The 26,170-nt window shown below is 41.7% G+C and overlaps 1 protein-coding gene and 2 pseudogenes across 5 annotated transcripts in view; 2 read left to right on the forward strand and 1 right to left on the reverse strand.

Annotated features, from left to right (window-relative positions):
- CDH1 (cadherin 1) overlaps window positions 1–26,170 on the forward strand; it is an 89,221-nt gene that overhangs the window by 54,677 nt on the left and 8,374 nt on the right. For 2 of the 5 annotated variants that reach the window (XM_023523463.1, XM_011380557.2), the window contains 9 exons: window positions 9,797–10,023; window positions 14,151–14,294; window positions 14,419–14,574; window positions 15,353–15,497; window positions 16,672–16,847; window positions 17,117–17,245; window positions 18,817–18,999; window positions 20,032–20,276; window positions 23,551–23,696. In XM_023523463.1, coding sequence (XP_023379231.1) covers window positions 9,797–10,023; window positions 14,151–14,294; window positions 14,419–14,574; window positions 15,353–15,497; window positions 16,672–16,847; window positions 17,117–17,245; window positions 18,817–18,999; window positions 20,032–20,276; window positions 23,551–23,696 — 1,551 coding nt within the window. Of the gene's footprint in view, window positions 1–7,429; window positions 7,577–9,796; window positions 10,024–14,150; window positions 14,295–14,418; window positions 14,575–15,352; window positions 15,498–16,671; window positions 16,848–17,116; window positions 17,246–18,816; window positions 19,000–20,031; window positions 20,277–23,550; window positions 23,697–26,170 lie in introns of those variants that run through there. The other 3 variants (XM_023523464.1, XM_023523465.1, XM_023523466.1) reach the window with 3 other exon arrangements.
- LOC111731762 lies at window positions 10,193–10,311 on the reverse strand (annotated as a pseudogene).
- On the forward strand, window positions 21,746–21,864 carry LOC111731752 (annotated as a pseudogene).

A 26,170-nucleotide genomic window follows, 5' to 3' on the forward strand; every position in this document is an offset into this window, starting at 1 on the left:
GAATTATTTTTATCTTTTCCCTCTTTTCATAACTCTGCCCTTGGCATTATTGGGTGCATGGATTGTGTCTGTTCTAGACCATGGTACTTTGACTGATGAGGTCCTCCTCAAAGGAGACCCTAGTAATTATTTTTGTTACGGGTTCACTGAGATGTAACTTACATACCATACAAGTTACCTGCTGTGAGTATACAGTGAGATAATTTTTATAACTGTACACAGCTGTGTGGCCATCACCACAATCCAGTTTTAGAATACTTTCATCATTCCACAAGTTCCCTCGTGCCTGTTGGTAACCAAACCCCATGCCCAAGCCACCCCCCCGCTCTAGGCAACCACTGATCTTTCTGTTTCTGAGAATTTTCATATAAATGGAATATGTACTCTTTTGCACACTGTTAAAACATACCTAGGCCTGGGCCCTGCCCCAGCCTAACTGAATCCAATCTCCTGGGCTGGGAGCCTTTGGTCTTTTTCTTTCTCTTGACATAATGCTTTCAAGGTTCATCTCCACTACGGCATGTATTGTTTTTGTTGCCGAGTAGTTATGCCATACTGCATCCATCCGAGTAACTACATAGGCTGATTTTTTTTTTTTTTCATTCTTTCTTTTTAATGGGCAAGTGGAGAGAAAGAAGAAAGTTGGGGAAAAGGTTCTTAAAAATATAATCATGTCCACACCCTAATTGTAGAAAAACAGAGAATATCAAGAGACACAGGACAGGGGAAGTGAATTAGGAAAGAGGTGTAGACCAGGATCTGAAGGTCACATAACAAGTATTAACAGTGGCTTCTCTACTTGCATGAAGCCACGGGCGCTTTGTGCTTTTGGTTTGTCGTCGTCGTCATCTTTCTTTCATTTTTGGTAACAGCTTTTACTGAGATATGATTCACACATCATACATCCATTACATCCATTTAAAGTATTGGTTCTGCTGTATAGCCATAGAGTTTTACATACACAATTTTTGAACATTTTCATCATCTCTAAAAGAAACTCCTCACCCCTTAGCTGCCACTCTCTGGCTTCCCCTTTCTCTTACCCTCCAGCCCTAGGCAACCACTAATTTATTTTCGGTCTTTAGATTTGTCTATTCTGGACATTTCGTGTAAAATTGAACCATGCAATAAGTACACAGTCTTTTGTGACTGGCTTCTTTCTGTTAGCATAATATTTTCAAAGGTTACCCATGGTGTAGCATGTATCAATAATTCATTTCTTTTTATTGCTGAATATGTAATATTCTATTGTATGTATATACCACATTTTATGCATTCATCAGTCGATGGACACTTGAGCTCTTTTCACTTTTTGGCCGTTATGAATAATGTTGCTGTGTCATCTACATTTTGTCACTTTTTTCCTCTCACACAAGTTACTGCTGTTGAAATTAAAAACAAGAACAAAACTAAGATTTTGGGGAAAGGAAAGATGTGGGTAACAAAGCACCCTGCTAAAATGTGGCTAAGGAATGTGAGGTGTGTGTTTTTCCCATTGTGTTCGCATCTGACAGTTCACAGTAAATGGAGAGGAAGTCACTGGGTCTGCTCACGTCCCACTGTCAGAGACACAGGTGGGGAAAGAGGAAGCCTCAAACTCCAGATCAGGTTGTGGATATCAGACTATGCAGGAGTTAAGGCTATGGGTCAGCCAGACCTGGGTTGGAATCCCAGCTCAAGCCACTCAATGCTGCGTGACCGTGGGAGAGTCACTTATCATTTCTGAGCCTTTACTGATAAACTGGGAGAGTGATACTTACCTCATAAGTCGTTATAGCAATATAATAATGCTTATTATACCTCTCCTAAGGGCAGCCTTTGTAGAGCCATTCTCCATCCCCAATGGATGCTCCAAGCACCTGGGAAATGTTTAACATATACTCGCGCCTGGGCTCTACCAGCCCTAAAGATCAGATTCTGTTAGCCCGGGCAGGGCTCAGGCCTGGGTATTTTGAAAAAGCATCCCAGGAGAGTCTCTGCACAGGACACATCAGACCCTTGTTTGAGAATGATGTTACAGGTATACTGGTCAAGGTGCTTAACTTCACAAGTAGGCAACTAAGATGTAGAGAACGCTCTCGTTAGGGCCTATAGGACCCGGTCCCCCACCCCAGGTTCATCAGCTGCCCCTTCCTGTTAGGGGTCAGCAGGAGCTGGAAGGAGGGGTTCAGTTGCTTTGGATTTCAGAACATGGGGCCCTCTTTGGCCTCTGGGAACTCAACAGAAAAGAAAAGTGAGCAAGTAGTGTGGTGTTGTAAGAGGGAGCCTTTTCTTTCTAATCAATAAGCAAACAGTTCCCGGAGTTGCCCAACCTGGCCACAGGAATGTTTCCTGGGTTGCAGGCCATGGGAACGATCAATTATCATCTCTGTATTTAGGCCGGCGGGCTGGGTGTTGGCATGTTTAACGTGTAGCCAGAAGCGGGGACGATAAAACTCCTCCAGTTTAGCGTGGCATCTAGAGGGCCTCCCCATTCTCTTGGTTCTTTTGGGCAAAACCAAATAAGTTTCCCTCCCCATGACAGCGAAGAGGTTCCCCTCCAGCTTTGTAGCAGGCCGATGTCAACTCCCTGTTAGAGTGGAGTTCCATTGCTTCTTCCTCCCCCCTTTTTAAAACAAATTGAGATCACATTCCTTTGCATTTTTAGCGACCACCTTGGAAAACTAAAGCCAAGCCCTTAGGTCTCAGACTTGAGCAGAGAAGTAGCCCCAGCTTCTCCAGCTGAGCCAGCAGAGCCCCACCCAGTCAGGAGTATTGAGATTGAACTGGGTAAGGCTTTATCAATAGGAGAGGCCTGGAACAGAAAATGACTTAAAACGGTTCTTTTCTGGCCTTGTTCTCAAGAAGCACAAGGGGAATGGGGAGACCAGGCCCTTCTAGCCTGGAGAAGCAGGAGCCTTCACTGCTCATAGGCCTGTGTGGGATCCCCTAACATACTTTCCTTCCACTAGAATGTCAGCCCCGGGAGGTCAGGGATCAGTACCTGCTGTGTTCACACCTGGGTCTGCAGTGCTAGAACAAGGCCCAGCCCACCGTAGGTGAGCAGTGCTGGAGGAGGCCCTTAAATGCCTCCCCCCACTCCTTGCTGCCACATGGCTTCCTCCCTCCTTTAGCCAGGAGCTGGGACTGTCTCTTCAAATGCCCCTTCTTAAGGCTTTCCCTAAGTGTCCTATATTAAATTATCCCCTCCACCCCAGCTGCTGCATCGGGTGGAGGGGATAATTTAATATAGGACACTTAGGGAAAGCCTTATTCGCTTGTTTTTCTCTATTAATACTTTCTATTCCTGACACTTACTAATTTATTTGTTAATTTTCTCTTCCTCACTGGAGTATAAGCCCCATGAGGACAGAGATCTTACTTTGTTCACTGCTGTATTCCCCAGGCCTTGGAATGGTGCCTGGCAAAGAGTAAGGGCTCAGTCAGGAAGGATGGACCACTCCATTAGCCTCATGGGCTCCCCTGTGCAGGGGCCTGGGCTCATCTTTTCTTTACCTGTAACCTCACTGTTTTTCTCTCTGCCCTGACACAGTGCCGTGCTCTCCACCTCAGCCTGTTTCGATAGAAATAAGCGAAAGGGACTTTGCCTCTTACTTCCTACCCAGGCAGAGTTCAGCATTGACATCTGTTTTTTGGGTGCAAGTTAAATGAAGAGAGAGACCACTTATAATTTGTTCTGAGCAAGGACACGTTGGGAGGCTGAGAGAAAGAACTTGATAAGCTTCATGAAAGTAAACTTCCCGTCCCCGGGATCACATGGGAGCTGCCTGTCAACGGGGAGATTTGGCCAGGTGCGGGTGCCCCAGGTGACGACACCCTGGAGCATGTCACACGGGCTCTGTGGACACATGCCTCAAGTTGCACTTGTGCAATGGGATATTCCAAGCTGCTTACCTTTCCCCGCAAAAACGTCCATGGTTTAAGCTGGCTGATTAGAGAAACCCTGACTTATTTTAGCTAATGTAATATCCTAAAGCCGAACATTCTTAAATCTGAAGTTTAGAACTTCCTCCTTTATTTGGCTTCTGAGTGTCCTTGTGTTTCCTGAGGCTCTGGAACTGGATTTCTCAGGCACAGTAGTGTTCATTCAAGGAGACAAAGGGAGTGAGTGTGCGTAAGGGGAAGACGGAGATGGGAAACTTAGTTATTGCTCTGGCTACTCTCCACTTGTCCTGTTCTGTTTTTGTGTGAACCAACTTCCAAGTTTCCATTCCAGTAGTAACTTATCTTGCAAAATAGCTTATCGATACTAAGAGGCTTCCTGGTGGTTAAGACCTGATAGTGGCTTCAGACCACACAGGCTCTGCCGCTCCATAGCTGCGTGACCTCGCCAGGTCTTTTCGGTGAGACTTCTGAGCCTCAGTTTCTTCACTTGTAAGTTAGGGGCTGCTAAATTCCTACCGCTCAGGGCTGCCGTATCTAATAAGGGTCTTAAGTTGTGTTATTGTTCATAGTTCTCAGTAGCAAATGGACACATACAATTAGAGACTTATCAGGGCAAAAAATATAGTCTTCCTGGTACGACTTGAATCTCAGCATCCCCTGAGTGTGGACAACCTGGAGGCTCGATTGTCCTTTCCCTCCCATTTTTAAACATAAAATTATATTTTCTGCTGAGCACTGATGTTCAATAAACCCGTAATGTTTAGTAATTTCATGGGTACTCATCAAAGGAAGATGTCCCAGAATTACCCAGTGCCATCAAAGAAAATGGAACCTAGAAAGAAATTTTGTAAGTGGTGGTAGCCAGAAGATGATGGCTTTGGCTGGAGTTAGAAACACCATTGCTAACCAGCAAAAAGAAAACTCTTGCCTCGCTAAGTGATACGTGTCTGTCTTCCCAGGATTCCTTTTGTCCATCAAGTTATACTTCTTGCCTTTTCATTATTTAAGTTGGAAGCTGAAGCCCTTGGTTTGGAGGATACACAATGGCAGCATAAGCCCCAGGAGCCTCAGAAGGCTCTCTGATCTGGCCCTCGAGGTTGCGTGTGTGACTTTTTCTTCCTGAGGCTGAGCGCTCAAGTTCAAATGGTCCTTAAAATAAAGCTATATGCTGTGCTCTTTGGCGTTAGCTGTTAGCTGTGGGAAGTGCGTTCTGATGAGAGGGAACAATCCATAATGCATGCCTTTGTGTGTAGTGTGGGGAAGACACTGCTTTCAAGTAGTTGCTTCTAAGAGACTGCGTTATCCAGCTAGTTACCAAATAACTCAACTATGGTGAGCTGACTTTGATAGCAGGCCCCTGTCCTTAAATCTCGACATCTCCTGGAAATATACAGAGGCTTTTGAGACTGTCCCGCTCTTACCCACTCACATTCCAGTTATGGGGCCGGGCGGGGGTGGGAAGAGAAGCCTTAGAGCCGGACTGTTCCATGGCATGACGGCAATTCTGAGCAAAGAATGCTGCTGAGTGCTCAGAACCTGCCCCAGGACCCAGAGCTTTTTATGAACGTGATTTTGTATTTGAATTTCAGCCATCTCTTTCAGGGTTCTCTGATTAAAGCCACTAATTCTACCGAATAAGCTAGAAAATGTTGGATGAATTATGTGCAAAATCACAATGTATTAAAGATACTTTAAAAAAAAGTTATCCTTATTTTTGTTGTTTTAAAAAGTAATTCGCTGTAATTGTAACATTCGATGTAATACAAAGATGTATACGAAAAATATATTTAATGAAAACAGAACTGCCTCCTACTCCTCCTTCAACCATAATTCTTTCGATCTTCCTTCCTCCACCTCCGCCCAAATTGCTGGTTTGCCTGGTGTTTAGAATTCCATATTGTTCTTAAATGTCTTTTTCAGCCCCCCTCCCCCTTAAGTGTTCCTTTTTTTCATTTCTGGAAAGCATATCCCCATGTTGCGTATGGGAACAGTGATAAAGAGCACTCCCTTTGGGGCCAGAAAGCTCAGCCCCTCCACAGACCAGCATATAAATTAGAGCAAAGGAAATGGGGATGGTGATGCCTACTCCAAAGGGTGGGGAATTGGGGTGAATCAGAAAATTGGACATAAGGAGCCCAGTGCAACGTTCTGGCTTATAGAGAGAGGCCCGAGGAAGAATGGTCGGGAGCATGAACTCTCCGCCTGCCTGGGTTCCAGTCCCAGCCCTGCTACTTACTCCCTAGCTGCCTCAATGTTCCCATCTGTAAAAAGAGGACACTGATAGTACCAACCTAATAGAGTTCTAGGATTAAAGGAGTTAATATTTGTAAAGTGCTTAGAATAGAGCTGGACACATAATGTTCTACACATGTTTAAAATGTTAAGAAAAATGTCAATAAAAGGTAGTTTAAGCTATTAGTTGAGGTTATAGTTTTTGATGGTGATGTTAAGATTGTGGTGAAAAGATTTTCCCATTTAGAGATGGCCACTGGGTTCTTGGCCCTTATCTGTTACTGGAATTTGATTTCTAGACCAAATAACCAAATAACAGGTTTAGGATAAGAGGAGGACATGCTGACTTAAAGAATACTTAGTTCCTTGCTGGGCTTATTTTGTTTGACTTTTTGTTGTGGAACTGTTCAAATATACCCAATCCCCGTGTACCAATCCTCTGCTTTCAAGAGCTTTTCCATTCTTGTTTACTCTCCCACATGCTGGCACTAGCATTCACTGTGGCTCTGAGACACTGGCCAGCTAGGGCAGAAGCAAGCTTTTCAGAACCTTCCTAGAGCTGGAGATTCCCTGTCTTTCCTATGATTTCTGGTTTATCAGCCCAGAGGATCAGATTGCCAGGGAAGATAATGGGTCTTAAGATAATGGGTCTTAACAGCACCTAGAAATTCAAGTTTGGGCTGCTTGTCTGCCACACTTCTTCTGTCACTGCTCAAAGGGTGGGGCTTAGCCACCATCAAGAGGAGATATGCCCCAAAGCAGGTTAAACATCTTGCGTCAAGTTATTTGCAAAACCATTTTCGTTTTTCAGGCTACCACCCTTGACAAGTCCTATCAGGCTTGCCTCAACTTTTCATTGCCCAGATTTGGGCTGGCTGGGGAAAGGAATTCAGTGGGATGAACGAGGGCAGCTTTTGTTCCCTGCTTATGTGACAAGTCCCCAAGCAGTCCAGTTGCGCCATTCCTTCTGCTGGGGTGAGCCGGGGAAGGGTTATTTGAAAAACATCTTGTTTTGCTAGTTTGAAAAGAAATTCCTACTTTAGACTTAAAGGGCAGTATCTGCCAACCCTTTAAAGATTGCATCTCTCCTTGCTTCTGTTGTCATTTTACGGTTCATCTGTTTATTTAGCAAATACTTGACTTCTAGTTTGTTCTCCCAAATGCAGAGAAATAGCCATCTCCTTCTACTTGCATTGCTCTTTTGCTTTCAAAATGTGATTCACATTCACTGTCGTGGTTAATCTTCACAAAACCCTAAAGAGGTAGGCTTAATCAGTGGTGGTGCCTTCCATGAGAACTGAGGCCCAGAGAGGCCACACTCACTGGCTCTGTGGCTAATCCAGTCACAGACTCAGACTAGCCCTTTCTTCTCTCTCTTCCTGTTATAGCCTTCCGTTGCTCAGCTCACCCCGTCAAGTTTGGGAAGGGAGTTGTAGAACCTGCCTAAAAGGTGAAGAAGGTAGGGGTGTTGGCATGGTTTTGATCGTTTCACAAACTGGGAGAGAGGGCTGGGCGAGTGATTATTCAAAGGACCCAGCTCTCTCCCTGTGAACTAAAACTTCTTGGTTTGGCTACTCAGTGTATTTGCCAGGTAGCAGACTCCCTGCCACTGCATGAGGTGGCCTCAGATTGCTACCATCCCTGGATTCTAGCTAGGAGTAAAATCATTCTTCAAAAATAGCCAAGGCCCCAAGAAGTTCTCTCCAGGGTGAGGGAGTAACAACCATAAGACTAAGTAACTCATGTTGAGGGTTAGTCCTAGCTCTTCTGTTCAGTAGTTTTAGGATATTAGGCAAATTTCTTAAGCTTTTTGAGTCTCCATTTCTTCATCTTCAGAATGGGGTTATTCCTGGTGCTTATCCTTGTGCCCCCAAACCTGATCTTATTTTCTCTGGCCAGGGTGGGGCTGTTGACTTCCAAAACATTGGCAAGGGTGGCCTCTGGTGGAAGAAATGAAAAAAACTTCAGCCCAGGCATCATAAATGGCTTTAGGGCTTTCTGGAGACCTACCTGATCCTCATGACTATAGAGGTGCCTGGCTGTGTAAAATAGGCACAAGAGCAGGATTTTTTTTTTTATTTTTTAAATAAAAGATCACTTGTACAAAATAGAAATTCCACTGGAGGAATGTGGGGCAATTATTTGAAAGGGAGGAAAACAGGCCAACTCGAGAGTTTCCCAGAATGAACTGTTTTATCTACTGTTCTCTCTTCCTGGAAAGCTCGGCAGCCAGGTTTCTGCAAGGCTGGCTCTGTCACGTCCACCTCAGAGAGGCTGCCTTCACTGTCCAATATAAGTTACACTTTCCTCCAACTTCCCACTCCCCGCTGCCATTCTTGTGTTACCCTCTTATCCTCTGTATTCACTAACATTTATCACGGCCTGCAACTTTTGGTTTTGGTATTTGTCCATCTCTTCCACAGCAGTGTAAGCTCAATAAGAGCAGACGTCTATCTTGTTCATAGTTTTGTCTGTTAGAGCATAGCACAGTTTCTGACATATAGCTTGGTGGAAACCTGTTGAATGAGTCCTTTGGGACTCTGATGTTTAGTGTAGCTACTTTTCACCACAGCTTCTCCAGCTTTGGATATTAATACTTTTTAACTTTTAATACTTTAATAACTATAAAGTTTTTAAAAGGTAGTTTGTCTTTAAGCCATTGATCGTAAATTCCTCCACCCAAGTAGTCCTTCTCTGCCTTTTGCATTTGTCTTGCCTTCCTGTACTATGAAACCTTCATTATCTCCCCCAGTCGACCGTGATCAGTTTCTCTTTGTGCCTCAGATGGCAAGCAGGTATTAACTCTCTAAGACTCAAGTAATAAGCATATAATCCACACTCACTAAATAATCTACAGTTCTCATTTTCTTTTGTGGAATATTCACGGGGGCTGAATAAATGATTACCCAAAGCTACGTTTGTTTTTGAATTTGTATTTAAACTTTAATATAGTATTTGTTATGTGCCAGGCACTGTTCTATGTATCTTAAAACAACCCTAGTAGGTAGTTGCTATTGTTGCCTTCTTTCAACAGATGGGTAGACTGAGATACTAAATAACACCCAAAGTCACGTCTGGTATTTGAACCTAAGGAGTCTGGTCCAGAGTCCATACTGTTAACTATTATGTCTCTCTTATTATCTGCCACTGTTTATTGAAATGTAGACTATTTATCTATTTATTTAGGCTTAAAGATTTAGTTGGGTTATTTATTTATTTTTAAAATAATTTTTTTAAATGTAAACTGTTTAAATGTAGTCTATCCACAGCATCTCATTGTACCTTGGTCTCAAACCTTCAGAGTCAATAGGTGTTCTGTCTCAGTTATTTTAGGGATCTATTTTCAAATAGTCAAGAGCCATCTGAAAAGGAGAGGCCCCTTTTTTGTTATTGAAAAGAAGAAGTTACTTCCTAGACAGATCACTGTTTTCACTTTACAAGCAGACGAGAAAATAATCAGACCACAATTAACAGTCTCCCTATAATTGTGAAGAACATAGTGATGATATCGACTACTTTGATATCTTTGCTGTTCTATCACCAGACTATGTTTCGTTTAACTTGTGCTTGTTTTTTGTGTCACGCTTTTCATGAGTGAGTCCAGTTTGCTTTTTAGAGAATGAATGCTCTTGTTTTTAATCTGCCCAATTTCCTAATCACTGTGATTTATGTCCTGCAGTGAGTTTTGATGGATGCACTGGTCAACCAAGGTCAGTCTTTATTTCCGATGACACCAGATTCAAAGTGGGCACAGATGGTGTGCTTAAGGTCAAACGACCTCTACAACTTCGTAATCCCGAGATGAGTTTTCTTGTCCATGCCTGGGACTCCACCCGCAGGAAGCTCTCCACCAAAGTGACGCTGAAGGCTGCAGAACACCACCACCACAACCACCACCGTCATCATGTATGTTGGAATGTTTCTCAAAAGTGCAGTTATCTTTATTTATTTATTTATTTTTTAATTGGTTAATTAGTTAATTAATTAATTATTTTAAAGCAGGGCAACCCTTGGTTGACCTCACAGATTGCAAGGACCTCGTCAGCTTACGATCCTTTATTTTTTTAATTTTTTACGCCTACAGCACCTGGTCTTCCTAGGTGGTCTCCCATCCAAGTACTAACCAGGCCCGACCCTGCTTGGCTTCCGAGATCAGATGGGATCGGGCTTGTTCAGGGTAACGTGGCCATAGACACGAAAGTTCACTGGTATTTTAGTCTGCTTCCTAATCCAGGTTTCTCTAGTTGGCACTGTTTGCATTTGGGGCTGGATAATTTTTTCTGTTGTGGAGCTGTCCTGTGTGCCATGTGATGTTTAGTGGCATCCCTGGTCTTAACCCGCTAGAAGTCAGTAGCACTCCCCGAGTTGTGACGATCGAAAATATCTCTAAACACTGCCAATGCTCCTTGGAGGGCAAAATAGCCTCTCACTGAGAACCACTGATCTAACTGAACTGATTCTTGCTGGAGATTTTTTTGTTATTTGGTGGAGAAGGATGAGGTGAAGTGATGGCGAGATGTCATTACTTTTATATTTGTGCATAGTGTGAAATAGTGGCTAAGGGCATGGACTCCCTGTAGGATTGAATCCCAGCCCTGCCATTTACTACCTGAGCAACCTTCGAGGAGTTATTTAATCTCTCTATGCTTGAATTTCCTCATCTGTAAAATGGAAATAATAATGACCGCATGAATTAATACATGCGAAATGCTAGAACTATGCTAGGCGTATAATAAATATTCAATAATTGTTAACTGTTCTTATCATTCCCTTCTTGGAAGAAGAATGAACAAGAGGTCAATTGTCTGATCATTTTGCTCTTCATGTTTCTAGTGGAGAGTGTTTTGGCAAAGAAGGGGAAGAATCAGGGGGAAGCTTTTGCCTCATTGGACTCTAATCTTCACGAGATCCTTCCCCATTATATTTGCAGTACCTAGACCTCGGTCTGGCATGTACTAGGCCAGTAAATACTCAGTAGACAAATGGATGGACCAGCCAGGGATGGAAGAATATATGTCTGCCCAGGTTCTTGGCAAGAATGTTTCTCCCATGGTGCTTCCTACCAAAATCTCTCTCTGGGGAGCCATTCTCATTGCATCCTGCCATTGCCTTGGAAGTGTGGAATGGGTTCTAAGTGCCAAGGCCTTTCAGGTTGGCTCCTGTTTTTCTCCCCAAAGACACCTGAGATTCTGGGAACTTAATAGTCCTGGTAGATTGAATTTTTCTTCCTAGTGTAATTGGACAGACCAGAAAAATGAGGAACTTAGTAGAACTATATTAACACCTGACTCAAGTCTTCAGTTGATTCTGTCATTTATCTAAGTTCAGCACGGTGAGTTCCTGCTGGGCAGCTGTGCATGGAAGACTTTTATGACCAAAGACAGTTTGGAGCTTGTTTTTTCAACTTTTCCTCCCCACCTTTGCTAACTTTGCCTCTGCCTCCATGTCTGCGGAATTGTGATTAGGTTCAAATATATATTACAGAAAACCACAAGTTACAGTGGTTTATGTGAAATACAGTGTTTCTTGTTAAGGAAATCCAAGGGTGAACTGTGGCCAGGATGGAGACCCCACAGTTGTCAGAAGCCCAGGTTCTTCCTTTCCTCTCCATTCTGTCATCCTCTGCACATAGTTTCTTTCTTTCTTTAAAGAAATTTTTAAATTAAATTTATTGGGTCAACATGGTTAATAAAATACAGGTTTCAAATGTACAATTCAATAATGTCATATGTATGTTGCATTGTTTGTTTACCACCCAAAGTTAAATTTCTTTGTCACTATACATTTGACCCCCTTTACCCTTATCTACCTCCCTCATCACCCTCAGCATATGGTTTCATTCCTTAAGAATACCTCATGATCCAATATGGTTGTCAAAGCTCCAGTAATCACAACTGTATTCTAGGTGATAAGGAGAAAGGGAGGAAGCACAAAAGTGTATCACTTAGTTGTCTAGCTGCCTTTTTAAGAAGGCTTTGTGGAATTCTCAAGCAACCCTTCTGCTTACATTTCATTGACTAGAACTTGGCCTCATGGCCACCCCTAGCTGTGAGTGTGGTATAGGAAATATAGTCTTTTACTTGGGCACACTGCTGGTTACAAAATTGAAATGTGCGTGCGTGCGTGTGTGTGTGTGTGTATGGAGAGAGAGAGAGAGAGAGAGAGAGAGAGAGAGAGAGAGAGAGAGAGAGAAATTTGTTTCATTTTTAAATAGAAAAGACAAATGGATATCGAATGATAAGTAGCAACTCTGCTACAGCTGGTTTGAGGTTCACTTTGCTTTGTCTAGTTCAAGGGGCCCTCATGGAACCAGGTAACCCTGCATTAGAAAAAAGGGTGACAATCTTATCTTCCTTTTAATTCACAAAAGAATAGGTCTTATACGTATATCAAAACGTTATGTTGTATACCTTAAATAGATATGCTTTTTATTTGTCAAATATATCTCAATAGAGGTGGAGGAAAATAAGAATAGATCTAACTTTCCAGTTCTTTCTCTTTGTTTGGGTGGGTTTTCTAAGTCTGGTGTATCATTTTTTTCTGAGAGATGTTTTCATGTTCAGTATGCCCTTTAATTTCACACTCGAAGATGTTAATGTTATGTTTTACCAACACAATATTCATCATTATTTATTATTATTCCCTGAAAATATTCCGCATTCCCGATGTCAGCAAGGCATATTCTTCGTCTTCCTCTTCAGGGGGCCAAATTAATCTGTATTCATTCACCAATGCCTGTTTGCCACATGGCTGTGCAAGGTGATTGTTTTTAGGCTGGTTTAATACTTGTTCTTTGCTGGGATCAAGTCTCAAAACTTGACTTCATTAAAACCACAATTCAGTGTTTTCCCACCAGTCCAACCATCATCTTTATTAACTGAGCACTTACTATGTTTCGGACGCTATTTGTAATACTAGTATCTTATTTAATCCTGCCAAGAACTCTATGAGGTATAGGCACTAATATTATCCTCATTTTAGATATTAGGAAACTGTGGTACAGAGAAGTTAAATAATCTGCCCAGAAGACGGAGGTACCAGAGTGAAGATGCAAAACCAGGCAGCCTGGCTCCAGAGCCTGCCCTCAGCCCAGGCGGGACCACTGCAAAGATGCAGTGTGTGTGTGTGTGTGTGTGTGTGTGTGTGTGTGTGTGTGTGTGTGTGGCCACTATGCAGGATTAGGAAGGATTTTGTGATAATATCTGGTCACATCTCATGTCTGTCTTGGGCATTTCGAGTCAAATTTTAAAAGCCAGAAAATAGGGCTTGAATCACACTTGGCAAACAGTGATCAGTGACTATGTAGAGGGTGGGAGATGGAAATGTCCTCTGATACCTTTACCGTTTTACCATTAAGCACTTTAAAACACTTAAACAATTTGGAAGATCTTTTCCTTCCATCTTCAACTATCTCATTTCCCTGTGTGTGCATAAAGTTATCATTATTGCACATGAAAACTGTTCAATACAAATTTCAAAGGGTATTTTTGGTTCTTATCCCAACGGCTTCTGTTAGAACAAATGGAAATTATATAGCTATAATGACACTGTGAGAGTAAGGGATTTGTATTGATCGCAAAGTAGTTCTTAGTACCAATTTTTGGGAAACTTACTCATATTGGCTGATAATTCCTAACTGGGGACCTATAACCCTAGGAAAAACATAAAGGAAAAGAAAATTAAAACACTCAAATATCCAGAACATTAGAATATAATGTTCTATTAAAAATGACGGGTGCGATATGTGGGCTTGAAATAACTCATAAAATAATATCAAACCCCCAAACCTATAATCGTGTATGTATAATGCTTATTTGAACCCTGGGTACTAAGAAGGACCAGAAGGGAACACTTTCTTTATGATACAGAAAAGGAGTTTATCGGGTATTGTTTTGGCTGTTTATTTTATTATTAGGTTAAAACCTCACGCTGCCTCAGAAGGCTGGAGGTGCTGACTGGACAGGTTGGACAATTTGGCCTGTATTGCCTCTCCTGCATCATCCCATTTTGTTCTTTATCTCCTCGCCTTTTAGGATTCCCTCTCTGGAACCCAGACAGAAGTGCTCACATTTCCCGACTCCCACCATGGTCTCAGAAGACAGAAGAGAGACTGGGTTATTCCTCCTATCACCTGCCCAGAAAATCAGAAAGGCCCATTTCCTAAGAACCTGGTTCAGGTAGAGAAAGACATTCTTTCTATTTCACTGGAAGAAATTTGGCAGAAGACCAAAGAGAGAAAGGGGAAAACCCACTGTAATCATCCTTCCTAGCTAATTCTGTTTCTTTCTATTTTGTCTCCAGATCAAATCTAACAGGGAGAAAGAAACACAGGTTTTCTACAGTATCACCGGCCAAGGAGCTGACGCGCCCCCTGTTGGTGTGTTTATTATCGAAAGAGAAACAGGATGGCTAAAGGTGACGGAACCTCTGGATAGAGAAGCAATTGCCCAGTACATCGTGAGTACCTCTTAGAAGCTTATTGATAATGGAGTCCCATCCTTCCAGAATTGTTTGGTCAGCCCACGTCAGATTCTTAGATCCAGTGCTCTGGATGTGTGAGGAGCTTAATTTGACACCTCTTGACCAACTGGTTGATAGGAGAAATGAGAGCCTGGAAAAATTTGTTTGTCTGTTCGTTTGTTTCATTTTTTTTTTCCTTGTTAGGAATAAAGCAGGGAGAGTCCTTATGCACTATGCATAAGTTTAGACCCAAGATATCAACCTGCTCTTGGGGCTCAAAGTCCCTGATCAGAGGAAGAAGCCAGTGATAACGTTGGAGAACAATAACCATTTGTAGGCCTTGGTAGCAGTATGAGCTTAGGGAAGCTGGGAAGAAATACATCGATGCCAAATGCAGAAAAATCTGGGGGAAACACTAGACTGGAGTTGCCAGAGGAAATTTTACCCTTCTTGGAATAAGAATGTCTTTGGCTTCCACCTTTATCTCCTAGGCCTGGCTCCTCAGCCCTTATTTGGGGAATGAGAGTGCTGACTGATGGGTGCATTCTCTAGCTCATGGATTTGCACATGTCATGATCTCAACCAGTGTCATGACCTACTGAAGCAACAGCACGTGTGTGAGACAAGGTCTCTGCTGTGAACATTCATATACCTGGGGCCGGGAGAGTGAGAAGGGGTGGGGAGCCAGGAGGAGCCATCTCTGCTCTGGTCAGACCACTTCTCCCGCCTCTTGTTCCTCCTTGGGGCCCAAGTAACACTCACGTGGCTCTTGCAGCTCTTCTCTCATGCTGTATCTTCAAACGGGAAAGCAGTCGAAGACCCGATGGAGATAGTGGTCACGGTGACAGATCAGAATGACAATAGGCCGGAGTTCACCCAGGAGGTCTTTGAAGGCTCTGTCATGGAAGGTGCTGTCCCAGGTATGTTCAATAATGAGGAGCCGGATACCCTGAAAGACATTTAGAGTCTTTGGAGCCCAAAGTGGTGGGGCTGGCGTTTGGAGTCAGGCCCATCACGGGGACAGAACTTCTTTGGAAGCCACTGTGTGTGTGCTGTGCGCTTATATGCGTGTGACACCCTACCTGCAGAGACGTTTAAAATAGAGCAGTTTAAAAACAACTTTCCCTGATTAAGAAAAAGGTCCTTTCTAGTAGTTTAAGCCCCTTGTGTAATCCTTCCTGATGACATTTTTTTCTTTCCCATAGAGGTAGATTCGGCCCTGACTTTTGTGGTAATCATTCCCTTGTTTTTATTTTTACCATGTGTGTCCTTACCCCTAGATAATATCTTGTTTTGCCTACTTTTCTACGTGGTGACAAACTGTTTGCCAAGGTGGTCAAACCAATTTATACTCCCACCAGCAATGTATATCCTGGAACTGTTAGACTTTTTTTTTTTCTTTTTGGTACTGAAATAGGTATCTTTTGGAACTGTTAGACATTTTAGCTTTGGCCAATGTGTAATTATATCTGAAGGCAATTTAAAATTGTGTTTCTCTGATTATTAATGGGCTAAGCATCTTATATTTTGCCGGCCATTTGGGTTTTTGTCTATTCAAGTCTTTTGCCCTTTTTTCAGTTGTGGGGCTTTTTGTCTTTTTTCCTATTAACTCTTAGAATTATGTAGATGTTCTGGGAACTAGTCCTTTATCAGTTACACATGTTATAAAATATTTTCTTCCTACTAGAAAGCAGTGATCTCAAATGACCCATTCTCTCAGGTGAAGCTGTAGCTGAGAAGCCAATTGCGGCATCTTTGGGATTTTTCCTATTTTTCAGGCTATTCACTCAGTATGAGAGACATGGAAAAATGTTTTAGTTTAAAGTTATCTATTCCCCATCTTCTCCTCCCCCACACCCCAAATATCTGTTAGAAAAGTCAAGTTCTCGGAACACCTCTCATCTGGTGTAAGGCTTTCTTCTTCCTATAGCACTTTGGGAAAGAAATTTGGAAATTCAGCGATCAGAGGAGCCGTGACAAGGCACTGTCCCTGAGCCCCCGTCTTTAACACTGGGGACAGAGTTGAGCATAGGCGTACTGACCAGACTCCGAAGCGCAGCTTGACGGAATCTTTCTTTCCTTCCACACTTCCAGGAACCTCCGTGATGCAGGTCTCGGCTACCGACGCAGATGATGAAGTGAACACCTACAACGCCGCCATCGCTTACAGCATCATCAGCCAAGAGCCTGTGCTGCCTCATGACAAAATGTTCACCATCAACAGGGACACAGGAGTCATTAGCGTGCTCACTACTGGGCTGGATCGTGAGGTCAGAGGGGAAGACAACTAAAGGGTGTTGTGGGCTAATGCACATTAGCCAATCCATGGATAATGCAAAACTCTATTGAGGCTAGTTACCACCGATATGGTCATGGTCTGAGCTTTGCATCTAAACATCTGTTTAGGGGTTTTGTGCCTGGCAGGAAGGTGGGGCTTGTATTTAAGCAGATGATAAAATGTTCAGTTTCTGTACTGTAGGCTAGGCTGGGCCTGATGTGGACGTTGGCCCTAATGTGAGTTTGTTTGACCTCTCTGCAGAGTTTCCCCACGTACACCTTGGTGGTTGTAGCTGCTGACCTTCAAGGTGAAGGCTTAAGCACAAGCGCTAAAGCTGTGATCACGGTCACTGACATCAACGACAACCCTCCCATCTTCAACCCGACCACGGTAATTCTGCAGCTCCTTAGACGGTTTCCACAACTGCTCACGGGCGAAGCCTTTGAAAACTTTTCCTAGCCTAGTGGACTTTAAGAAGCAAGCAGATTGGGTTGGCAGTTGTCTCTGGGGCCTATTGGCAAAATTTTGTGAAGTTGCAAAAAGCACTTACTGAATCCATGTCCTTGTGCTGTGCATCTTGGCAGCAAATCTTATCTGGTTCTATTTATTCATTGAACAAATATTTTCTGAGTTTATAATGGCACTGTGTTAGATACCAAAGATATCACAAATAAGGCTGACAAAGATGCTATTCTCATGGAGTTTATAGTCTAGCCAGGGAGATATTAGACAACTTATACAAATTATTGTATGCAATTATATTAAATGCAGTTCAGAAGATGGGGCAAAGAGCCACATGGAAGAATCTTAAACCTTATTGTATTAGTTAGAAATCAGTTCAGTGGTTAGTAAACTACTAGAGACTAGACTCTTGGAGTTTAAACCGTTAGGGTGGACTTTTTCTCTTGTCTCACAAAAAGCCCAGAGGTGGATAGCCTACTCTGCCAATAGAGACCAAGCCTCCTTTGTCTTGCTGTCCCATTATCCTTGGTGCATGACTTCCATCCTCAGTGCCACCTTGTGGCCCAAAATGGCTGCTGGTGCTCCAGCTATATCTGTGCCTCACTCAGGAAGGAAAGGGCAAGGGATGCAAAAGGCATTGCTGCTAAATCAATTCCTCTTATTTCTAGGAAGACCATCCCACAAGTTTTGTTTATGTCTCATTAGCAACTACGTCTGCAAGGAAGACTGGAAATATATATATATATATATATATAGTATTTTATTTGGGGATATTACTGCCACCAACAGTACTGTTAGTGAAGAAGGGGAGAATGGATAATTAGCAGGCAATTAGCAGTGTCTGCCACCTAACCTAGGCATCATGGCAGTGAGTGACACTTATGGTGAGACTTTAAAGGAGGTTGGCAAATGTGAGACAGGAGAGAGTGGAAGAGTATTCTAGGCAGAGGGATCAGCATATGCAAAATACTCTGAATCAAGAGGAAGCTTGATACATAGCAAAAACTGAAAAACAGTGTAGTGAACCAAAAGAGGTCAAGTCCTGCAGGGTCTTGTAGACTGAGTTAAGAATTTTAGAATTTATCTTGAGCGCAAGGGGATATCAACAAAGTGTTCTAAGCAGGAGACTGTAATGACCTGGCCTTTGCTTTATGAAAATTACCAGTAGCACTGAGAATGATGGGGAAGAGGGAAGTAGTGGATAAACCACGATGCCTTGCCCTTAGCGACTAAGATCACTGTCAGCAACTGGGCCAAAGTGTGCTGAGGGGCTTAGTTAGGCAGGGCCTTGCAAAGCTACTTCAGGTACTCATGAAGGAGGATGCTCCTGAGTGTTAGCTGATCTGTTGACAGGAAATAAGGGCTCTGCTGCTTGAGTGGCCACTTCCTTTGAGACTCTTCTCCTCAAAGCTTGGTCTCAGAAAGGATTCCCTTAGACCTGGGTCCTCTACTGTGTCTCAAGATGTCTTAAGCGACTCATCTCCTCCTTTGCTCTGCAGTACTATGGTGAAGTTCCTGAGAATGAAGCTAATGTTGCAATCACTACGCTCAAAGTGACTGATGCCGACGTCCCCAATACCCCAGCGTGGGAGGCCGTGTACACCATATTAAATGACAATGAGGAGCAATTTGTTGTCACCACAGACCCAGTAACCAACGATGGCATTTTGAAAACGGCTAAGGTTTGTGTGGCAAGATGCAGAAACTGATAGCCCTGTTGGCTGCACACTCTCTTGTCCCCTGGTGTCTTCTCAGAAGTAGATGAGGATCTGACTTTCCCAGGCTCTGGTGGACCATTTGGGGTTTGCAGTGACTCTTCAGTTTCCTGTGAGAAATCAGGAAGCTCCTACCCATCATCCTAAAATTGAAGAGGAAGTACCATCTGTTTTAATAGGCTCATTCCCCTGAAACATTTGCCTACCCTCCATATCTGTTTTGCAAATGAGAGAGAAAATGGTTAACTGGTCTCTGCTTTTGCTAGATTGTTTTAGAAGTGGGACAAATATGACTGTTTTTGAAAGATGTCTTGGAGGCTTGAAAACTAAGAAGTCAAGTGATTCTTATTAAAGTTAGTCAGAGTTAACAGATACCTGGATTAACCCAGAACTTTGATTTCCTCTTGAGCAAGTGAGCAGACCTTTCATTTCTGAATTACTTAGTACAAAAACTTATCTCCCACTGAACATGTGATGTCAGCATTTTCTGTTAACATTCTGTCGACAGAAGAAAGAAGCCAGTAATCGGAGTTTCTACTATACATAAAGGCCTTCATAAAAGTTCCCAGTCTATTCCTTCCAGCACCTCTGTGGGGTAGTTCCTTGTCCTACTTACTTAGGTGTAGAAATAGACCCAGAGGTCAAGTTGCCCAAGTCACGCAACTAGGAAGTGGCCCAGCTGCTTGTTGGCTGAATCTGGACTCCACTAAACTCCCTGGGTTAGAGAGGTGGCCCAGTGGGATCTCTGTCTCTACGCCATCATGTGGATAGCATGTCACGCAGGACATGAGCACTCTTACTGATCTTGACTTAATGTGCTAGTGTTTGTTAACTGAGGTTTGCCGTTTGAGATTTCATGTCTTCTCCTGGGGTTCTCAACCCTAATGTAGCCAGATTTGACAGCTACTAGTATATTGCTAACTAAAAGAATTGTTAAGAATGTAATTTTTTTTCCTACTAACATAAAATTTTTCAAATTTATTTTTTTCTGCTCTTTAGGGCTTGGATTTTGAGGCCAAGCAGCAGTACATTCTCTACGTGGCAGTGAAGAACGTGGCCCCCTTTGAGGTCACTCTGTCCACCTCCACAGCCACCATCACAGTGGATGTGCTGGACGTGAACGAAGCCCCCATCTTCATGCCTCCCCAAAAGAGAGTGGAGGTGCCCGAAGACTTTCCAGTGGGAATGGAAATCACATCTTACACTGCCCAGGAGCCGGACACATTTATGGAACAGAAGATAACGTAAGTGGATTTTTCGGCTGACTTGAAGCAACTGGATGTGTGAATAAAATATTTAGTTTATAGCATTTTCTCATCATTGTGCAAGACCCTTCTCTTAATTGGTTTTAAAAAAAAATTCTTCTTTAATCCCATTCCCCATACCTTTTTCATTCCTTTCATAGCCATTCTAGGTTTATTGCGCTTCCTCTTTTTGAGTTCATGCAGTGTAATAAGAATGTGGTTTTAGTTTACATACATGGTATTTATAAGTAGCTTACTGTTTCTTCTCTTTAGACTTGAAGGCACCTCTATAATGTAAATCACAGCCACAAATGCTGAAAACAGACATAAGCCAATGGCACCACCCCCGCGACCATGTATGATAAAGAATATTCTTAATCTTTTGAGAGCTAGGTTGGACTAGGAAAAACTATTAGAGCACCAACCCAAATATGACATGTGTGTCTTGTTAGTTATAGTGTGATTTCCAGGGATAATAGAGGCCTTGGCCAATGTGCCGTATTCCTCTTCTCTGAGACATAGATTCCTACTTGTTAATACCTGCTTTAGAGGAATCTGTCAGAATGCTCTGAACTATTTATAAAAAAAATGTTGAGTAAATCCAGAGTAGAGTCATGCCTAAGAATTGAATGTGTTCTTGTTTGGGGGGTGTTTGTGTTTTAGCTTCAGTGCCTGTGACTTATGAAACTTAAACAAAAAGATTTGAAGTATGACTTCAACTTCTGAGGTTATTCTGGAAAGCACTAATTCTATCCAGAGTGAAAGGACTCATAAATACCTTTCTACCATGCACATTTACTGTACAGAAGGAGCTTGCTGTGCAGAGGGTCTAGGCAGTGATCTTAGTGGCCGATAGCTTTAGGTCAAAGACAATGGGAAATTTTAAAGTGGAGGAACCAGGCTGATAACATCCAAACCTTCTGATTAATTTTAACATTTACTAAAAAGCGAGAACAACTTGACTTGATGGGATTCAACAGCATGTGCCCAGCATCACTAAAGAAATATTTTTTGGAGAAAAAAGTTGAAACAGAATCTAATCAAATCTTAGGATTTGATTTTGAAGAATGCAGGGAATGAAGAAACAAATTAAATGCCATGAAGAAGCAGTCAGCCAAATACAGAATGTGGGAACTAAATGACAAATGACAGAGTTCCTTCAACAAATAAATGGCAAAAGGGTGGGGGTGACTGCTATAGACTAAAGAGTATTAAGAGACACGTCAACCAATTGTAACGTGTAGACTATGCTTGAATACAGATTCAACAGTCCAACTATAAAAGACACCCATGAGGAAATTAGAGAAATTTAAACATAGACTTGGCATTAGGTGACATTAATTATTATTTATGTAGATGTGTTAGTGGTATTGTGATTATCTTTAAAAAAAAACTTACCTATGAAAGATAAGTGTTTACAGGAGAAATCTTATGATGTTTGAGATTTACTTTAAAACACTCTAATTTTAGTCTATGGCTATGCCACACTAAACAAGCCCGATCCCGACTGATCCTGGAAGCTAAGCAGGGTCGGGCCTGGTTAGTACTTGGATGGGAGACCACCTAGGAAGACCAGGTGCTGTAGGTGTAAAAAATAAAAAAATAAGGGATTGAAAGCTGATAAGGTCCTTGCAATCTGTGAGGTCAACCAAAAATAAATAAATACATACATACATACATACTCACTCTAATTTTGGACATGTCGTCAATGTACAGCTTGTAATCCAAGGATTCTTCTAGGTGTTCCAAAATATAAAGGCTGATGAGATGCATTTTAAATCCAAGTTTAAAAAGATAGTGAAGAACCAAAGTCAATATTGTAGGGTTTTGTTCTGTGATAAAGCTTGGGATTGTATAATTTCCAGGCTGTGTTGACATTTTAGCTTGCAGTAGCGAAATAGTTCCAAGCCTCTTTGGGCAGATTCAGAGATCAGGTCTTAATAGTGTGTGTAGGGGCCTATACCCATGGATAAAGACTACTGTACGTAGTCAGTTGCTTTGCACTTCTAAGGAAGTGAGGAAGAGCCCACAGGTGTCCAAGGACCTTATCTCCTATTTCTTTGCTTTCCTTTTTGAGGCTTTCCAGGACCCCAGTGGATAACTGGGCAGTATATCTCTTTTTCATGCCTTCGTTTCCTCTGATGGACTGTTTCTGGTACTCCTAATAAGGTACTAGTGCAACCCACCTCCAAGTCAACCCACATCTCCAAATGCTCCTGGCACAGGTTTTGCATGGCACCACCATTTAAGAACCTCCGTACCCTTTGGGGACCTGTTCTGAAAGACTCTGCCTTTAAAAATACATAAGGGTCGCAGTATTTGTTATTCAGGCAAGAATTATCCACAGATGCTAAATCTATTGGATGAAATTTAGTTGGTGAACAGGATATTGTCAAATATCTCCCTTTAGAGTACAGATTAATCGCAAAAGGGGTAAAAGTACTTTTATTACAAGGAAGTCTGGTAGCCTCTCCTTCATCCAAGTGATCAAAGTGAACATCAGTAAAAGAACAAACAGATGTCATATGCCTCCTAATGAGACACATCAAGAAGGACACAACAGCACCTGTGTAGTGTTCTTTTCCTCTCCCTGCCCCCAAATGCAGAACCGAATCTAATTATGAGGGAATAACCAGACAAACTCAAACTGAGGGGCTTTCTAAAAAACAGCTGGCCTGCATGTTTCAAAAATGTCAGTGTCAAGAAAGAAAATAAAGACTAAGGAATGGTTCCAAATTAATGGACATTAAAGAAACATGATAGCTGAGTGCTATGCATGATCCTGGACTGGTTACTGAATGGGAGCAAGGATGCTATGAAGGACGGTTTGGGGAAAATCGAAAATTTGAATATGTACCGTATGTCTAATAATAGTATTATAGCCATGTTATATTTCTTGAAATTGAAAATCAAATTGTGGTTACATAAGAGAATGCCTTTGTTCTTTGGAGATAACACGTTCAAGTATTTATGAATAAAGGAACATGACATCTGTCGGCAACTTATTCTCAAAAGGTTCAGCAAAACAAGACATTATGTATATGTGTGTCAACTTCTGTATCTACCACAATATTAACAATGGGCGAATCTGGGTGAAGGGTACATGGATGATCATACTTTTCTGGCAACTTTTATATAGGTATAATTTTTTTTAAATAGAGAAATTGGAAATATAGAGAAGTTGGAACTATTGTCAATGAAGAAAAACTTTAGGCTTTGTCAGTTCCATGCTGTTTGCTGTTTTCATTCTAAACCAGTGCTTTTGCCTTTTCAGGTATCGGATTTGGAGGGACACTGCAAACTGGCTGGAGGTTAATCCAGACACTGGCGCCATTTCCACTCGGGCTGAGATGGACAGAGAGGACGTCAACCATGTGAAGAACAGCACGTACACGGCCCTCATCATAGCCACTGACAATGGTAAGGACACCCTTCCTATCTGGCCTTTGCTACCTCACCTAGCTCACGTCCTTGCCCTCTATCCTTCTTTTGGAGGCATGAGTTCGTTCTTTTGCTTTTTTTTTTATTCTTTTTTTTTTTATAATGAATTTTTTAAATTAAAACCTTAAAAAAAAAACATTTTATTTATTTCTTTAAACATTTTACTTTTTTCCCCCCTCTCTTTTTCTTTTATGCTTAAACAAAAGCATTCTCATCGTCAAAAACGCAAATAATTCAGGTCAAGCAGAAGTTTCGTTTCGCCGCTCCCTCTCTATACCTGAACCATATTCACTCATTCCCGATAGGAGCCAGGATGCCTGGATTTAGATTCTAAAGCTTAATACCTATGTGACCTTGGACTTATTACCTAATTTTTATGGTCCTCAATTCCTTTATCTAACAAAATGATAACACCCATCAGAATTAAATGACTTAATTTATGTAAAAAATACCTAGAAAAGAGCCTGCTTCATAAGACCTGCTCTATAAGGACTGTTATTTTTATTATTATCATCATCCTCATTATTAGTGAAGTGTGACTCCTTTCAGACTATTTCTGTGTATTTGATACATTTATATACATGTAGAAATATAGTTTATTATAAAACCACTATCTGGATTACAGCCTATTTTTGTTTTCATTATAAAAACCATTATCTTATACATGTTGTGTAAAATTTTTTTTAATTATTATTTTTTTACTTGATTATATGTCTTTAAGACACAGAGATCTACCATGGCACATAATAAATGTACAGGCGTACCTCAGAGGTATTATGGGTTCAGTTCTAGACCACAGTAATAAAGTGTCTCATAATCTCTCTGCTGGTGGAAGCTCTTGCCTTCAATTTGTAAAAAATGCAACATCCATGAAACCTCAATAAAGTGAAGCGTGATAAAAAAGGTATGCCTGTACTTCTTGTCAATAAAATGATGTCACCTGTACCTGGATATAGCATAATTTAATCACTCATAGATTAAAAGACCATTGGGTTTGTTTCCAATTCTTCATTATTTATTTGAGTGATAAGTAAACATCCTAGGACATGCCTCTAAGTCCAGCTATTTCCCTTGGATAAATATTCAGAAGCAGAATTACTGTTAGAGACCTAATAACTTCCTGTGATTAAATTCTCTTCCCCTTCCTCATTCTTCAACCTCCCAAGGTAGTCATTCCAGACTTGACAATCTGGAAAGCTGAGGGCAAGGCAAGTGAGGCCGTGATGGAGCTCTGTTTGCAAAATGCCTTTGCATAAAGGGAAAGCTACCCCGTTGCTTCAGCTGCATTTCCTCATTAGCCAGCTCTCTCCAGCAGCCTGGGTAGTCCCTGGTCTGGCCCAAGATAAGTTAAGGAAGTGATACCTAAACTAAGCACTGACAAACTTTCTGTAAAGGCCAGGGAGTAAGTATATTAGCCTCTGTGGGCCATACAGCCTCTGTTGCCATTGTAGTCTAGAAGCAGCCATAGACTATCTGTGAAGGAATGAGTGAGGCTGTGTTCTTGATTTGTCCAGAAGACCTTAGTTTGCTGACCCCTGACCTCATAATGGTTAAGATGTGGTTGTTCTGAATGAGTCCTTCAGGTGTTACTTCGTGCATGACTTAATACTTCTCCATGTAGGTCTAAGAGGAGAAAAAAGTTTCATCAGAAAATCTACTAGCTCATTAAAAAAAATTTTTGTAATTAAAAAAATTTAAATGACTCCTGCTCATTATTAAACCAAGAAAATTCCCGTGATAAAGTGAAAAATCCATCCATGGATGAATGGATAAACAAAACGTGGCATGTACACACAATGGCATCTTATTCAGCCTTAAACGGAAGGAAATCCTGTCACATTACAACATAGATTCATGGTGAGGACGTTATGCTAATTGGAATAAACCAGCCACAAAAAGACAAATACTGTATGATTTCACTAACATGAGGTGTCAAAGTAGTCAAATTCATAGAAACAGAAAGTAGATGGTGGTTACCAGGAACCAGAGGGGGAAATGGGGAATTGTTGAATGGATAAAGAGTTTCAGTTTTGAAAAAATTCTGGAGAGCTGTTTCACAATAATGTAAATGGACTAACACTATTAAACTATACACTTCAAAAGATGGTAAATTTTATGCTATTTTTTTTAACCACACACACAAAAAAGTAATAAGAAAAAATAATCACTACAGGCTTGCCACGCAGGTATAACTACTTACAGTTTTGACATACAGTCCTCTTGTTTTTTTGTTTTTTCCTGTAGAGTATTTTTTCTACTAACATATGCCAGGTGCTACATCAGGATGTAAAAGAAATGCAAATAGAAGTGCATATGAACTTCCAAATCTATTTTGAAAAGCAACTTGCAGCAATTTAAAAAGGCTCAACCCTTTGATAATGACCTTAAAGCCATAGAAGTTCAGAAAAAGAACTGGTGGGGCAATGAGGACTTTGTGGAATGGTGAAAATATA

This window comes from Pteropus vampyrus, unplaced genomic scaffold (assembly GCF_000151845.1).
Source record: "Pteropus vampyrus isolate Shadow unplaced genomic scaffold, Pvam_2.0 Scaffold394, whole genome shotgun sequence".
Taxonomy (NCBI): domain Eukaryota; kingdom Metazoa; phylum Chordata; class Mammalia; order Chiroptera; family Pteropodidae; genus Pteropus; species Pteropus vampyrus.